The sequence below is a fragment of the Scyliorhinus torazame genome, chromosome 29 (assembly GCF_047496885.1).
Source record: "Scyliorhinus torazame isolate Kashiwa2021f chromosome 29, sScyTor2.1, whole genome shotgun sequence".
Taxonomy (NCBI): Eukaryota; Metazoa; Chordata; class Chondrichthyes; order Carcharhiniformes; family Scyliorhinidae; genus Scyliorhinus; species Scyliorhinus torazame.
In genome coordinates this window covers 14,339,837-14,356,894 of record NC_092735.1, presented here as the reverse complement: position 1 = coordinate 14,356,894, position 17,058 = coordinate 14,339,837, and the positions used below count along the sequence as shown (strand labels likewise).

General features: G+C 53.0%; 1 protein-coding gene across 1 annotated transcript in view; it reads right to left on the bottom strand.

Annotated features, from left to right (window-relative positions):
- Positions 1-16,794, bottom strand: part of LOC140403875 (polymerase delta-interacting protein 3-like) — a 79,836-nt gene extending 63,042 nt beyond the window's left edge. Inside the window, exons 1-2 of the mRNA XM_072492089.1 lie at positions 16,656-16,794; positions 8,193-8,613 (exon numbers count right to left, since the gene is read on the bottom strand). Of these exons, the coding sequence (XP_072348190.1) occupies positions 8,193-8,613; positions 16,656-16,714 (480 nt within the window). The 5' untranslated portion in view covers positions 16,715-16,794. The remainder of the gene's footprint in view (positions 1-8,192; positions 8,614-16,655) is intronic.
- Positions 16,795-17,058: the final 264 nt, after the last annotated feature.

Genomic DNA, 17,058 nt, shown 5'->3' with positions numbered 1-17,058 from the left:
TATGTGAGAGAGAGAGGGCTGAGTGTGTGTGAGAGAGGGCTGAGTGTGTGTGAGAGAGGGCTGAGCGTGTGTGAGAGAGAGGGCTGAGTGTGTGTGAGAGAGAGGGCTGAGTGTGTGTGAGAGAGAGGGCTGAGTGTGTGAGAGAGAGTGGGCTGAGTGTGTGAGAGAGAGGTCTGTATGTGAGAGAGGGCTGAGTGTGTGTGAGAGAGGGCTGAGTGTGTGTGAGAGAGAGGGCTGAGTGTGTGAGAGAGAGAGGGCTGAGTGTGTGAGAGAGGGCTGAGTGTGTGAGAGAGAGTGGGCTGAGTGTGTGAGAGAGAGGTCTGTATGTGAGAGAGAGGGCTGAGTGTGCGAGGGAGAGAGGGCTGAGTGTGTGAGAGAGAGAGGGCTGAGTGTGTGTGAGAGAGAGGGTTGAGTGTGTGTATGAGAGAGGTCTGTGTGTGTGTGAGAGGGCTGTGTGTGTGTGAGAGAGAGGGCTGAGTGTGTGTGAGAGAGGGCTGAGTGTGTGAGACAGGGCTGTGTGTATGTGAGAGAGAGGGCTGTGTGTATGTGAGAGAGAGGTCTGTGTGTGTGAGAGAGGGCTGAGTGTGTGTACGAGAGAGGTCTGTGTGTGTGAGAGGGCTGAGTGTGTGTGAGAGAGAGGGCTGAGTGTGTGAGAGAGAGGGCTGAGTGTGTGAGAGAGAGAGGGCTGTGTGTGTGTGAGAGAGGGCTGAGTGTGTGTACGAGAGAGGTCTGTGTGTGTGAGAGGGCTGAGTGTGTGTGAGAGAGAGGGCTGAGTGTGTGTGAGAGAGAGGGCTGAGTGTGTGTGAGAGAGAGGGCTGAGTGTGTGTGAGAGAGAGGGCTGAGTGTGTGTGAGAGAGGGCTGAGTGTGTGTGAGAGAGAGGTCTGAGTGTGTGAGAGAGAGGGCTGAGTGTGTGTGAGAGGGGTGAGTGTGTGAGAGAGAGGTCTGTATGTGAGAGAGAGAGGGCTGAGTGTGTGAGAGAGAGGGCTGAGTGTGTGAGAGAGAGGGCTGCGTGTGTGTGAGAGAGGTCTGTATGTGAGAGAGAGGGCTGAGTGTGTGAGAGGGCTGAGTGTGTGAGAGAGAGGGCCGGAGAGGCATAAATATCCTGGCCGCGAGGTTTGCTAGTGTCACACGGGAGGGTTTAAACTAGTATGGCAGGGGGGTGGGCACGGGAGCAATAGGTCAGAAGGTGAGAGCATTGAGGGAGAACTAGGGAATAGGGACAGTGGGGCTCTGAGGCAGAGCAGACAGGGAGAAGTAGTTGCTGAACACAGCGGGTCTGGTGGCCTGACGTGCATATGTTTTAATGCAAGAAGAATTACGGGTAAGGCAGATGAACTTAGAGCCTGGATTAGTACTTGGAACTATGATGTTGTTGCCATTACAGAGACCTGGATGAGGGAAGGGCAGGATTGGCAGCTAAACGTTCCAGGATTTAGATGTTTCAGGCGGGATAGAGGGGGATGTAAAAGGGGAGGCGGAGTTGCGCTACTGGTTAGGGAGAATATCAAAGCAGCTATGCAGCTGTATAGAACCTTAGTGCAGCTGTATAGAACCTTAGTGCAGCTGTATAGAACCTTAGTTAGGCCACACTTGGAGTATAGTGTTCAATTCTGGTCGCCACACTACCAGAAGGATGTGGAGGCTTTAGAGAGGGTGCAGAAGAGATTTACCAGAATGTTGCCTGGTATGGAGGGCATAAGCTATGAGGAGCGATTGAATAAACTCGGTTTGTTCTCACTGGAACGAAGGAGGTTGAGGGGCGACCTGATAGAGGTATACAAAATTATGAGGGGCATAGACAGAGTGGATAGTCAGAGGCTTTTCCCCAGGGTAGAGGGGTCAATTACTAGGGGGCATAGGTTTAAGGTGAGAGGGGCAAAGTTTAGAGTAGATGTACGAGGCAAGTTTTTTACGCAGAGGGTAGTGGGTGCCTGGAACTCACTACCGGAGGAGGTAGTGGAAGCAGGGACGATGGGGACATTTAAGGGGCATCTTGACAAATATATGAATAGGATGGGAATAGAAGGATACGGACCCAGGAAGTGTAGAAGATTGTAGTTTAGTCGGGCAGTATGGTCGGCACGGGCTTGGAGGGCCGAAGGGCCTGTTCCTGTGCTGTACATTTCTTTGTTCTTTCTTTGTTCTTTGTACTGCGGGAGGACACCTCAGAGGGCAGTGAGGGTATATGGGTAGAGATCAGGAATAAGAAGGGTGCAGTCACAATGTTGGGGGTTTACTACAGGCCTCCCAACAGCCAGCGGGAGATAGAGGAGCAGATAGGTAGACAGATTTTGGAAAAGAGTAAAAACAACAGGGTTGTGGTGATGGGAGACTTCAACTTCCCCAATATTGACTGGGACTCACTTAGTGCCAGGGGCTTAGACAGGGCAGAGTTTGTAAGGAGCATCCAGGAGGGCTTCTTAAAACAATATGTAGACAGTCCAACTAGGGAAGGGGCGGTACTGGACCTGGTATTGGGGAATGAGCCCAGCCAGGTGGTAGATGTTTCAGTAGGGCAGCATTTCAGTAACAGTGACCACAATTCAGTAAGTTTTAAAGTACTGGTGGACAAGGATAAGAGTGGTCCTAGGATGAATGTGCTAAATTGGGGGAAGGCTAATTATAACAATATTAGGCGGGAACTGAAGAACATAGATTGGGGGCGGATGTTTGAGGGCAAATCAACATCTGACATGTGGGACGCTTTCAAGTGTCAGTTGAAAGGAATTCAGGACCGGCATGTTCCTGTGAGGAAGAAGGATAAATACGGCAATTTTCGGGAACCTTGGATAACGAGAGATATTGTAGGCCTCGTCAAAAAGAAAAAGGAGGCATTTGTCAGGGCTAAAAGGCTGGGAACAGACAAAGCCTGCGTGGAATATAAGGAAAGTAGGAAGGAACTTAAGCAAGGAGTCAGGAGGGCTAGAAGGGGTCACGAAAAGTCATTGGCAAATAGGGTTAAGGAAAATCCCAAGGCTTTTTACACGTACATAAAAAGCAAGAGGGTAGCCAGGGAAAGGGTTGGCCCACTGAAGAATAGGCAAGGGAATCTATGTGTGGAGCCAGAGGAAATGGGTGAGGTACTAAATGAATACTTTGCATCAGTATTCACCAAAGAGAAGAAATTGGTAGATGTTGAGTCTGGAGAAGGGTGTGTAGATAGCCTGGGTCACATTGAGATCCAAAAAGACGAGGTGTTGGGTGTCTTAAAAAATATTAAGGTAGGTAAGTCCCCAGGGCCTGATGGGATCTACCCCAGAATACTGAAGGAGGCTGGAGAGGAAATTGCTGAGGCCTTGACAGAAATCTTTGGATCCTCACTGTCTTCAGGGGATGTCCCGGAGGACTGGAGAATAGCCAATGTTGTTCCTCTGTTTAAGAAGGGTAGCAAGGATAATCCAGGGAACTACAGGCCGGTGAGCCTTACTTCAGTGGTAGGGAAATTACTGGAGAGAATTCTTCGAGACAGGATCTACTCCCATTTGGAAGCAAATGGACGTATTAGTGAGAGGCAGCATGGTTTTGTGAAGGGGAGGTCGTGTCTCACTAACTTGATAAGAGTTTTTCGAGGAGGTCACTAAGATGAGTGATGCAGGTAGGGCAGTGGATGTTGTCTATATGGACTTCAGTAAGGCCTTTGACAAGGTCCCTCATGGTAGACTAGTACAAAAGGTGAAGTCACACGGGATCAGGGGTGAGCTGGCAAGGTGGATACAGAACTGGCTAGGTCATAGAAGGCAGAGAGTAGCAATGGAAGGATGCTTTTCTAATTGGAGGGCTGTAACCAGTGGTGTTCCACAGGGTTCAGTGCTGGGACCTTTGCTGTTTGTAGTATATATAAATGATTTGGAAGAAAATGTAACTGGTCTGATTAGTAAGTTTGCAGACGACACAAAGGTTGGTGGAATTGCGGATAGCGATGAGGACTGTCAGAGGATACAGCAGGATTTAGATTGTTTGGAGACTTAGGCGGAGAGATGGAAGATGGGGTTTAATCCGGACAAATGTGAGGTAATGCATTTTGGAAGGTCTAATGCAGGTAGGGAATATACAGTGAATGGTAGAACCCTCAAAAGTATTGAAAGTCAGAGAGATCTAGGAGTACAGGTCCACAGGTCACTGAAAGGGGCAACGCAGGTGGAGAAGGTAGTCAAGAAGGCATACGGCATGCTTGCCTTCATTGGCCGGGGCATTGAGTATAAGAATTGGCAAGTCATGTTGCAGCTGTATAGAACCTTAGTTAGGCCACACTTGGAGTATAGTGTTCAATTCTGGTCGCCACACTACCAGAAGGATGTGGAGGCTTTAGAGAGGGTGCAGAAGAGATTTACCAGAATGTTGCCTGGTATGGAGGGCATTAGCTATGAGGAGCGGTTGAATAAACTCGGTTTGTTCTCACTGGAACGAAGGAGGTTGAGGGGCGACCTGATAGAGGTCTACAAAATTATGAGGGGCATAGACAGTGGATAGTCAGAGGCTTTTCCCCGGGGTAGAGGGGTCAATTACTAGGGGGCATAGGTTTAAGGTGCGAGGGGCAAGGTTTAGAGTAGATGTACGAGGCAAGTTTTTTACGCAGAGGGTAGTGGGTGCCTGGAACTTGCTACCGGAGGAGGTGGTGGAAGCAGGGATGATAGTGACATTCAAGGGGCATCTTGACAAATACATGAATAGGATGGGAATAGAGGGATACGGACTCAGGAAGTGTAGAAGATTGTAGTTTAGTCGGGCAGCATGGTCGGCACGGGCTTGGAGGGCCGAAGGGCCTGTTCATGTGCTGTACATTTCTTTGTTCTTGTTCTTTGTGTGTGAGAGCGGGCTGAGTGTGTGAGAGAGAGGTCTGTATGTGAGAGAGAGGGCGGGGTGTGTGAGAGAGAGAGGGCCAAGTGTGTGAGAGAGAGGGGGCTGGGTGTGTGAGAGAGAGGGCTGTGTGTGTGTGTGAGAGGGCTGTGTGTGTTTGAGAGAGGGCTGTGTGTGTGTGAGAGAGGGCTGTGTGTGTGAGAGAGGTCTGTCTGTGTGTGTGAGAGTGGGATGTGTGTGTGTGAGAGAGGTCTGTCTGTGTGTGAGAGAGGGCTGAGTGTGTGTGAGAGAGGGCTGTGTGTGTGTGTGAGAGGGCTGTGTGTGTGTGTGAGAGGGCTGTGTGTGTGTGTGAGAGGGCTGTGTGTGTGTGTGAGAGGGCTGTGTGTGTGTGTGAGAGGGCTGTGTGTGTGTGTGAGAGGGCTGTGTGTGTGTGAGAGAGGGTTGTGTGTGTGAGAGAGAGGGCTGTGTGTGTGTGAGAGGGATGTCTGTGTGTAAGAGAGGGCTGTCTGTGTGTGTGAGAGAGGGCTGTGTGTGTGTGTGAGAGGGCTGAGTGTGTGAGAGAGAGGGCTGAGTGTGTGAGAGAGAGGGCTGAGTGTGTGAGAGAGAGGGCTGAGTGTGTGAGAGAGAGGGCGGAGTGTGTGAGAGAGAGGGCGGAGTGTGTGAGAGAGAGGGCGGAGTGTGTGAGAGAGAGGTCTGTATGTGAGAGAGAGAGAGGGCTGTCTGTGTGTGTGAGAGAGGGCTGTCTGTGTGTGAGAGAGAGGGCTGTCTGTGTGTGAGAGAGAGGGCTGAGTGTGTGTGAGAGAGGTCTGTATGTGAGAGAGGGCTGTGTGTGAGAGAGAGAGGGCTGAGTGTGTGAGAGAGAGGTCTGTATGTGAGAGAGGGCTGTGTGTGTGAGAGAGAGGGCTGAGTGTGTGTGAGAGAGGGCTGTCTGTGTGTGAGAGAGAGGGCTGAGTGTGTGTGAGAGAGGGCTGTCTGTGTGTGAGAGGTGTGTGTGTGTGAGAGAGGGCTGTCTGTGTGTGTGAGAGAGGGCTGTGTGTGTGAGAGAGGGCTGTGTGTGAGAGAGAGGGCTGTGTGTGAGAGAGAGGGCTGTGTGTGAGAGAGAGGGCTGTGTGTGAGAGAGAGGGCTGTGTGTGAGAGAGAGGGCTGTGTGTGAGAGGGCTGTGTGTGAGAGAGAGGGCTGTGTGTGAGAGAGAGGGCTGTGTGTGAGAGAGAGGGCTGTGTGTGAGAGAGAGGGCTGTGTGTGAGAGAGAGGGCTGTGTGTGAGAGAGAGGGCTGTGTGTGAGAGAGAGGGCTGTGTGTGAGAGAGAGGGCTGTGTGTGAGAGAGAGGGCTGTGTGTGAGAGAGGGCTGTGTGTGAGAGAGAGGGCTGTGTGTGAGAGAGAGGGCTGTGTGTGAGAGAGAGGGCTGTGTGTGAGAGAGGGCTGTGTGTGAGAGAGGGCTGTGTGTGAGAGAGGGCTGTGTGTGTGAGAGGGCTGAGTGTGTGAGAGGGCTGAGTGTGTGAGAGAGGATTGAGTGTGTGAGAGAGAGGTCTGTATGTGAGAGAGAGAGGGCTGTCTGTGTGTGAGAGAGAGGGCTGAGTGTGTGTGAGAGAGAGGGCTGTCTGTGTGTGTGAGAGAGGTGGGTGTGTGTGAGAGAGGGCTGTCTGTGTGTGTGAGAGAGGGCTGCGTGTGTGAGAGAGGGCTGTGTGTGAGAGAGGGCTGGGTGTGTGAGAGAGGGCTGAGTGTGTGAGAGAGAGGTCTGAGTGTGTGTGAGAGAGGGCTGTCTGTGTGTGTGAGAGAGGTGTGTGTGTGTGAGAGAGGGCTGTGTGTGTGAGAGAGAGGTCTGAGTGTGTGTGAGAGAGGGCTGTCTGTGTGTGTGAGAGAGGTGTGTGTGTGTGAGGGAGGGCTGGGTGTGTGAGTGAGAGTCACTCATCATCCCAACTTGGAAATATATTGGCCGTTCCTTCACAGTCGCGGCATCCTGGTACTCGCTCCCTAACAGCACAGTGGGTGCATCTACACTACAGGAACTGCAGCAGTTCAAGAAGGCAGCTCACCAAAACCATTTGAAGGGCAATTAGAGATGGGTAATAAATGCTGGTCAAACCAGCAACCCCTTCATCCCCTAAATGATTTTATAAAAACAGGCTGCTGGCATGTCCACCAGATTGTACCTGGTGGTTTCCTTATGAAACTGAGGAGTTGCCTCATTTCCACCTTATCAAACTGCATCAATATCAGTTCTCCACCTAATTGTCGCTCGGCAGAGTAATCTAAAATCAACCAATCTCCTCCATTTAATTAACCAATATCTGTGTGCGAATTTCTTCTCTCTGTCCTGACTGAACCTCTCAGCCTAGTAAACTTGAATCTGACTCTATGGTGAATTCCAAGTCATTTCTACGCAGAACTTCAGGACTGAGGAGAATGCATCGTTTCATCCACCCACTGACCCTCCTCCCTCCTGATTCTACAGCCACATACCTCTACCGGATATGGTTTACCGTTCCCCCCATTCCTGTCCACTCTCCCCAATCGACTTACACGTTACAAACTTGGCTCCGTCCATGGCAACAGAGTCTACCAATTTTCAAATTACTAAGGTTAAAGTTTCAGGTCACTTGGTTTGATCTGTTGGGCTCATTCAGCAGAGGGTGATGTTGGCTCCTGACTAAATACCACCCTCCCACCCATAGTATTGGCCCATAATCAGATGCTCATCGGAAGAAGCTAAGGCCTGAAGTTCCAGTCTCGAGAGATGTACCTCGAAAGATGATTATTTACTTTGATGATACTAAACCTTCCCGCCCTAGAATTGGAAAGAATGCTGGGCGAGAATTTCTGATAAAATGGAAATCCAGAGGGGCAGCACGGTGACGCAGTGGGTTAGCACTGCGGCCTCACGGCGCCGAGGTCCCAGGTTCGATCCTGGCTCTGGGTCACTGTCCGTGTGGGGTTTGCACATTCTCCCCGTGTTTGCGTGGGTTTCGCCCTCACAACCCAAAAATGTGCTGGGGAGGTGGATTGGCCGCGCTAAGTTGCCCCTTAATTGGGAAAAAATAATTGGGTACTCTAAATTTTTTAAAAATTAAAAAAATGAAATTAAGCAGGAAACAGAGGGAGAAAGGGACAGAATATGCAGTCAGTGTGTCGGCTGGAACAATGCAGCCCCGGTGTGCTCCCTGGATCATTTTGCCCTGGGACCCGAGAGGAAACAAACGCCGGGGACTGAGACGGCCTCTCTGGCGATGCAAGCGACACCGTCACCAGCCTCCCCCGGTCACGGCACCGCCCTCTCTTGTAAAGGGCAGCAGCATTGGTACCCACGTAAGGAATGCACCACATGGTAAGAGATGGTTTGACACAGTAAATAATCTTGTGCCAAATATACCGAGGTTGCAGGTTAAAAGTTTCCACCTGTGGTACTTGGAATGTTTTAGTTATCCTGCCTCCTGTGTTGATGGTTGCTTCTGTTGGAATCGTGGATGCAGCCGGACCACTTCTCCTGGAACTCAGTCGCTCCCTCGCATCCAATACTTTCTTCACCGCCGCCAGCTTTTCATTTCCTTCCTGGCCCTTCCTCGAATTGATCATTTCACGCGCGTCAAGAACCTTTGAGGTGCTCCCCATTATTTTTGAGCGCATGTCCTTCTGTCCCAGGCGTTCCCGAGCGTCTCTCATCGTTAGCCGCTGCCGAGCATCCGTGATGCCGATCTTCTGCCGAGCATCAAAAGTCCGTTGAGAGCCAGTGACGGGCCAGCTCGAGGTCAAGTTTACAAACTGATCTCCGATCCGTGACTTAACGCCACCAACAAGTGGCCTGGCACTCGGTGCTGGTCTGCGGAAAGAAACAAGCAGCACAAATAAACCATTCAGCAGCGTCAAAACCCCAGCTCGAACATGTGATTCACCGACTCCCTGGATACTGACAGTAGATTGTTAGTCACTGGGTAGGTAGGTAATGTTTTCACACTGTAGCAATAACCCACATTCCTAGGTTACAGTACTGGTGGGGACGGGTCTGTCTCTGGTCACACTGGGATACAATACTGGTGGGGATGGGTCTGTCACTGTGTCACACTGGGGGACAGTACTGGTGGGGATTGGTCTGCCTTTGTGTCACACTGGGGTACAGTACTGATGGGGACGGGTCTGTCTCTGTGTTACACTGGGGTACATACTGGTAGAGACAGGTCTGCCTTTATGTCACACTGGGGTACAGTACTGGTGGGGACGGGTCTGTCTCTGTGTCACACTGGGATACAATACTGGTGGGGATGGGTCTGTCACTGTGTCACACTGGGGTACAGTACTGGTGGAGACGGGTTTGTCTCTGTGTCACACTGGGGTACAGTACTGGTGGGGACGGATCTGTCTCTGTGTCACACTGGGGTACAGTACTGGTGGGGATTGGTCTGCCTTTGTGTCACACTGCGGTACAGTACTGGCGGGGACGGGTCTGTCTCTGTGTAGTTAGGCACATTTAAAATGTCGGCCAGAGCGAACCAGCCCCCGGGATCTAATGGCCTCATGAAGGGGACCCCAGCCGGGCACCGTTTAGCACTGGTCTCCACAAATAGGGACACGGTGGAACGGCACTTGGGAGGGGTGGGGGGTCTCCCAGGTGATTGGAGGCCCCTGGGTGATCAGCCTGTGCCAGGGTGGCACCATGGCACTGATGCCACCCGGACACATTGGCAGCGCCACCTGGGTGCCCAGGTGGTACTGGCAGAGGCACTGCCAAGCCAGCAGTGTCAAGGTGGCATTTTGCCAATGTCGGTGATTGGGGGGTGCCTTGCCCTCGATGGTGGAGTGCGGGGGGCTCGAGCACCTGCGAGATTGAGGCAGTGCAGGAAATAAAGGTAAGTCCCGTTCAATAGCGGGCTCATTCCTGGCACTTGCAATCCACGAAACCCGCCCAAAAGGGTTTTTTTTCATGCCCGTTATCCTTTCTGAAGCAAGGGGACCAACACTGCATCAGATGTGGCCTCACCAACACCCTGTACCGCTGCAGCAAATCTTTCCTACTTCTATACTCGATCCCCTTTGTAGTAAATGACAACATTCCATTTGCCTTCCTAATCACCAGATTAAATGATTGTGATTCAGGTACCATGACACCCAGATGCAGAGTTAAGCAATCTCTCGCCATTTAAATAATACGCTGCTTTTCTATTCTTCCTGCCAAAGTGGGTAAGTTTTCCCCCACATGATACTCCCTCTACCAATTTTTGTGCCCAATCTCTGAACCTGTCTATAATCCTTTGCAGGTCTTGCGTCCTCTTCAGAACTTACTCTGCTACCCATCTTTGTGCCATCAGCAAATTTAGCTACCATACATTTGGTCCCCTTACCCAAGCCATTGATGTAGATTGTAAATATTTGGAGCCCAGCATTAATCCCTGTGGGAGTCCACTGCTTATATCGTGCCAACCTGAGAATAACTTATTTATCCTTATTCTGCTTTCTATTACCTAAGCAACCCTCTATCTGTGCTAACATGTTACCCCTTATCCCAAAAGCTCTTAGTAACTCTTGATGTGGCACCTTATCAAATGTCTTTTGGAAACGCAAGTACACCTACAGGTTACTCTTTATCTATGTTGCATGTTACTTCCTCAAAAAATTCTAATACATTTGTGCCTCTTTCGCAAAGCCATGTTAAAAAAAAAAAAATTTAGAGTACCCAATTAATCCACCTGCCCTGCACATCTTTGGGCTGTGGGGGCGAAACCCACGCAGACACGGGGAACAATGTTTAGCACAGGGCTAAATCGCTGGCTTTGAAAGCCGACCAAGGCAGGCCAGCAGCACGGTTCAATTCCCGAACCAGCCTCCCCAAACAGGCGCCGGAATGTGGCGACTAGGGGCTTTTCACAGTAACTTCATTGAAGCCTACTTGTGACAATAAGCGATTATTATTATTATAATAGAAAACCATGGCTCACTTTAGTTACACGTTTCCTGTTTAGATACTGATATTTCTAGATCACTTTCCTTCACACTCTTGTTCCTTCTCCATTTTTAAAAAAGTCTTGCTGATTTTATATTCTGACCTGCAATAAATCTTCACGGAATTGTACACGTTTTCTTTCAATCCTATACTATCTTAGTCACAAATGATTTCCAGTTTCTCACTGGAACGTATCTTTGCTGAGTGTTATGAAATATATCAGGAAGGCAAACGCAATGTTAGCATTCATGTTGAGAGGGTTTGAATGCAAGAGCTGGGATGTACTTCTGAGATTGTATAAGGCTCTGGTCAGACCCCATTTGAGGTATTGTGAGCAGTTTTGGGCCCCGTATCTAAGGGAGGATGTGCTGGCGTTGGAGAGGGTCCAGAGCAGGTTCACAAGAATGATCCCTGGAATAAAGAGCTTGTCATATGAGGAGCGGTTGAGGACTCTGGGCCTGTACTCTATGGAGTTTAGAAGGATGGGGGGGGGGGGGGCGGTGGACGGACGAAATAGATAGGTTCTTGATTAATTTTTTTTTAAAAAAAATTGAGAGTACCCAATTCATTTTTCCAATAAAGGGGCAACTTAGTGTGGCCAATCCACCTACCCTGCACATCTTTTGAATTGTGGGGGCAAAACCCACAAACATGGGGAGAATGTGCAAACTCCACACGGACAGTGACCCAGGGCCAGGATTGAACCTGGGACCTCGGTGCCGTGAGGCAGCAGTGCTAACTACTGCGCCACCGTGCTGCCCTAAGTTCTTGATTAATAAGAGGTTCAGGGGTTATGGGGAGAAGGCAGGAGAATGGGAATGAGAAACATATCAGCCATGATCGAGTAGTGGAGCATACTCGATGGGCCGAATGGCCTAATTCTGCTCCGCTGTCTTATATCCTTAAATGTCTGCCACTACATCGCCACTGACTTACCCCAAAACCTAATTTCCTCATTCATTTCAGCTTGTTCTGTCTTCAAATCCCTGTAACTGTTTTTATTTAAGTTTAAAACATAGGTGGTCGCTTTTCTCTCTCTAACTGAATGCAAAATTCTATCATGTTACGAGCACTGCTACCAAGGGGCACCTTTACTCTCATTGCACATTAGCAGATCCAGTATGGCCTTCTCTCTGGTTGGCTCTAGAATATGCTGCCAACTCTCCTGGCAACAGTGAACTCAATTTTAGGACTATCGTTGCCAATCTGAATCATCTACATGGATTAAAATCACCTGCAATTATTGCTATAACTTTCTCACAAGACTCCATTAATTCTTCCAGTTCACACTTCCGACAGTGTAGTTACTGTTAAGGGACTTGTAAACGACATACACAAGTGACTTCTGCCCATTGGTATTTTGTATCTCTACCTAAACTGACTCTACATCTTGGCCTTTAGAACTCAGGATATCCCTTTCTATTGTGCTAATGTCATCTTAATTAACAGAGCTACCCTTCCAACACTTTGTAGGTTCTGGTTCTTCCAAAATGTCATGTCCCCTTGAATTTTCAGGTTCCAGCTTTGGCCTCCCAAAATCCATGTCTCTATAATGGCCATCAGGTTTAATAATAATAATCGCCTATTGTCACAAGTAGGCTTCAATGAAGTTACTGTGAAAAGCCCCTAGTCGCCACATTCCGGCGCCTGTTCAGGGAGGCTGGTACGGGAATTGAACCCGCGCTGCTGGCATTGTTCTGCTTTACACGCCAGCTGTTTAGCCCACTATGCTAAACCAGCCATGTACCATGTTTCAACTGACAATTCATCTGCTTTGCTCTGAATGTTACTTGCATTTCGATATAGAGCCTTTCATTCTGCCTTTTTTTTTTACAATTCTTGCAACCTCTGGTCTTACCTGATGGTTCACTCTTAAGGGTGTACGGTCTCTTTCTGCCACAAAGAACAAAGAAAAGTACAGCATAGCAACAGGCCCTTCGGCCCTCCAAGCCTGCGCCGACCAGGCTGCCCGTCTAAACTAAAATCTTCTACACTTCCGGGCTCCATATCCCTCTATTCCCATCCTATTCATGATGTGGAGATGCCGGCGTTGGACTGGGGTTGGACTAGACATATATTTGTCTATATATGTGTTTCTGGAACATACCTCTTCATTCACCTGAGGAAGGAGCAGCACTCCGAAAGCTAGTGACATCGAAACAAACCTGTTGGACTTTAACCTGGTGTTACCATCCTATTCATGTATTTGTTAAGATGCCCCTTAAATGTCACTATCGTCCCTGCTTCCACCACCTCCTCCGGCAGCGAGTTCCAGGCACCCACTACCCTCTGTGTAAAAAACTTGCCTCGTACATCTCCTCTAAACCATGCCCCTCGCACCTTAAATCTATGCCTCCTAGTAACTGACCCCTCTACCCTGGGAAAAAGTCTCAGACTATCCATTCTGTCTATGCCCCTCATAATTTTGTAGACCTCTATCAGGTCGCCCTCAACCTCCTTCGCTCCAGTGAACAAACCAAGTTTATTCAACCTCTCCTCATAGCTAATGCCCTCCATACCAGGCAACATTCTGGTAAATCTCTTCTGCACCCTCTCTGAAGCCTCCACATCCTTCTGGTAGTGTGGCGACCAGAATTGAACACTATACTCCAAGTGTAGCCTAACGTTCTAACTAAGGCCACACTCTGATAATCATTATTCTTATTTCCATCTTGCTCTCTCACTTTATCCTTTCCTTCAAGTGATCCCTCAAGGGAATCATGTTTTTTGGGAGCAATCTCAGGTTTCAGGCGGTAAATCACAGGAGTCTGGGGGAAGGGGTTGTTGATCCTCGGGATCTGGGGATTGTGAATATGGACGGGAAGGGAGCCTAAATCCAGGGGGGTGTAAAAGTAAATTACTGTGGATGCTGGAATCTGAAACAAAATCAGAAAATGCTGGACAATCTCAGCAGGTCTGACGGCATCTGTGGAGAGAGAAGGGAGCGAACATTTAGAGTCTAGGCGACAAAGAGTCACACAGACTCAAAATGTTAGCTCCCTAAATCCTAGGGGGGGGGGGGGGGGGTAAATTCTGAGCGTCTGGGGGGGGGGGTGCAGATTCAATGTGGGGGTAAATCCAGGGGGAAGTCTCAGGGAGGGTAAACCTGGGAGGGGGGGGGCTAAATCCAGGGGGAAGTCTCAGGGAGAGTTAATCTGGGGCGGGGGGGGGGGGGGGTAAATCCAGGGGGAAGTCTCAGGGAGGGTAAATCTAGGGGGGAGGGTAAATGTGGGGGGAGGGAGGGTAAATGTGGGGGGAGGGAGGGTAAATGTGGGGGGAGGGAGGGTAAATGTGGGGGGGGGGGAGGGTAAATGTGGGGGGGGGTAAATGTGGGGGGGGGGTAAATGTGGGGGGGGGGGGTAAATGTGGGGGGGGGGAGAGGGTGAATGTGGGGGGGATGGTAAATGTGGGGGGAGGGTAATGTGTGGGAGGGGAAATCTGGGGGGGGGGGAGGGGAAATCTGGGGGGAGGGGAAATCTGGAGGGGGGGGGAAGGGAAATCTGGGGGGGGGGAAGAGGGGAAATCTTGGGTGGGGGGAAAGAGGGGAAATCTTGGGAGGGGAAGAGGGGAAATCTGGGGGGGAGAGGGGAAATCTGGGGGAGAGAGGGGAAATCTGGGGAGGGGGGAAGAGAGGGAAAATCTGGGGGGGGGGGAAGGGAAAATCTCGGGGGGGGGAGGGGAAATCTGGGGGGGGGAATCTGGGGGGGGGAGGGGAAGTCGGGGGGGGAAATCGGGGGGAGGGGAAATCTGGGGGGGGAGGGGAAATCTGGGGGGGGAGGGAAAATCTGGGGGGAGGGGAAATCTGGGGGGAGGGGAAATCTGGGGGGGAGGGGAAATCTGGGGGGGGGAATCTGGGGGGGGGAGGGGAAATCTGGGGGGAGGGGGGAAATCTGGGGGGAGGGGAAATCTGGGGGGGAGGGGAAATCTGGGGGGGAGGGGAAATCTGGGGGGGAGGGGAAATCTGGGGGGGAGGGGAAATCTGGGGGGGGGGAAATCTGGGGGGGGGGAGGGGAAATCTGGGGGGGGAGGGGAAATCTGGGGGGGGGAGGGGAAATCTGGGGGGGGGAGGGGAAATCTGGGGGGGGAGGGGAAATCTGGGGGGGGGGGAATCTAGGGGGGGGAATCTGGGGGGGGGAAGGGAAATCTGGGGGGGGGGGAAGGGAAATCTGGGGGGGGAAGGGAAATCTGGGGGGGGAAGGGAAATCTGGGGGGGGGGGGGGAGGGAAATCTGGGGGGGGGAAGGGAAATCTGGGGGGGGAGGGAAATCTGGGGGGGGAGGGAAATCTGGGGGGGGGGGGGGAGGGAAATCTGGGGGGGGGGAGGGAAATCTGGGGGGGGGGGAAATCTGGGGGGGGGGGGAAATCTGGGGGGGGGGAGGGAAATCTGGGGGGGGGGGAGGGAAATCTGGGGGGGGGGAGGGAAATCTGGGGGGGGGGAGGGAAATCTGGGGGGGGGGAGGGAAATCTGGGGGGGGGAGGGAAATCTGGGGGGGGGGGAGGGAAATCTGGGGGGGGGGGAGGGAAATCTGGGGGGGGGGGAGGGAAATCTGGGGGGGGGGAGGGAAATCTGGGGGGGGGGAGGGAAATCTGGGGGGGGGAGGGAAATCTGGGGGGGGGGGAGGGAAATCTGGGGGGGGGGGAATCTGGGGGGGGGGAGGGAAATCTGGGGGGGGGGGAGGGAAATCTGGGGGGGGGGGAGGGAAATCTGGGGGGGGGGGGGGAGGGAAATCTGGGGGGGGGAGGGAAATCTGGGGGGGGAAATCTGGGGGGGGAGGGAAATCTGGGGGGGGGAGGGGGAATCTGGGGGGGGAGGGGAAATTTGGGGGGGGGAGGGGAAATCTGGGGGGGGGGAGGGGAAATCTGGGGGGGGGGAGGGGAAATCTGGGGGGGGAGGGGAAATCTGGGGGGGGGAGGGGAAATCTGGGGGGGGAGGGGAAATCTGGGGGGGGAGGGGAAATCTGGGGGGGAGGGGAAATCTGGGGGGAGGGGAAATCTGGGGGGGGAGGGGAAATCTGGGGGGGGAGGGGAAATCTGGGGGGGAGGGGAAATCTGGGGGGAGGGGAAATCTGGGGGGAGGGGAAATCTGGGGGGAGGGGAAATCTGGGGGAGGGGAAATCTGGGGGGGGGGGAGGGGAAATCTGGGGGGGGGGAGGGGAAATCTGGGGGGGGGGAGGGGAAATCTGGGGGGGGGGGAGGGGAAATCTGGGGGGGGGGGGAGGGGAAATCTGGGGGGGGGGGAGGGGAAATCTGGGGGGGGGGAGGGGAAATCTGGGGGGGGGGGAGGGGAAATCTGGGGGGGGGGGGAGGGGAAATCTGGGGGGGGGAGGGGAAATCTGGGGGGGGAGGGGAAATCTGGGGGGGGAGGGGAAATCTGGGGGGGGAGGGGAAATCTGGGGGGGGAGGGGAAATCTGGGGGGGGAGGGGAAATCTGGGGGAGGGGAAATCTGGGGGGGGGGAAATCTGGGGGGGGGTGGGGGAAGAGAGGATAAATCCAGGGGGAAGTCTCAGCGGGGGTAAATCCCCAGGGGAGGGGCAGATAGATTAAAGCAGTCGGGGGGGCAAGGGTAAATCCAGGAGGCCTGGGCGGAAACCCCGGGAGATTTGACGGGATAAACTCCGGGGGTAAATTCCTCAGGGGGGGATCCCGGGGCCGCTCGCCCTCGACAACCACACCTGCTGGCGGAACATGATTGACGTCGGCACCGACCAATCAGGAAAGTGCCCGCGCCGCCAGCGACCAATCCGCTGCAAGGCTGGTCGGGGGCGGGGTCTCGGAGGGGGGCAGCAAGTTTGGTTGCGGGGGCGCGGCGCCGGTTTCCGACTCGGAACCGCGGCTGGAGGCCGAGCTCCGGGACCCGACGGGCAATCGGTCGATGGCCTCGCCTCCCCCGCTTTCCCCCCCCCGGCCGCGCCCTCCCGGCTTCTTACCGGCCTTTCACGCGGAGGCCGCGTCTCCGGATGATGTCGTCCAGTGAAGAATCCGCCATGACGGTTCAGCTCGAACGAGAGTAGCGGCGCACGCGCGGGGCAAGCGGCGGAGGGTTCGGCGGTGCGCACGCGCGGGGGGCGGGCCCCGGGGGGGGGGGGGGGGGGTGGGTGACGGCGGCGCGCGTGGGACGGGATGCTGCGGCGGACCCAAGAAAAGCGCAACGGGGATGAGGAATTCGAAATCCCCGAGTGAGCGCCAATGGCTGGGACCGTCCGGCGGGGCGGCGTCCACAGCGCAGGAGGAGGCCTTTCGGCCCGTTGGGTCTGTGCTGACCCCCGAATGAGCACCCACCTTGGACCCACTCCCCCGCCAGATCCCTGGAACCTCACCCACACATCCCTA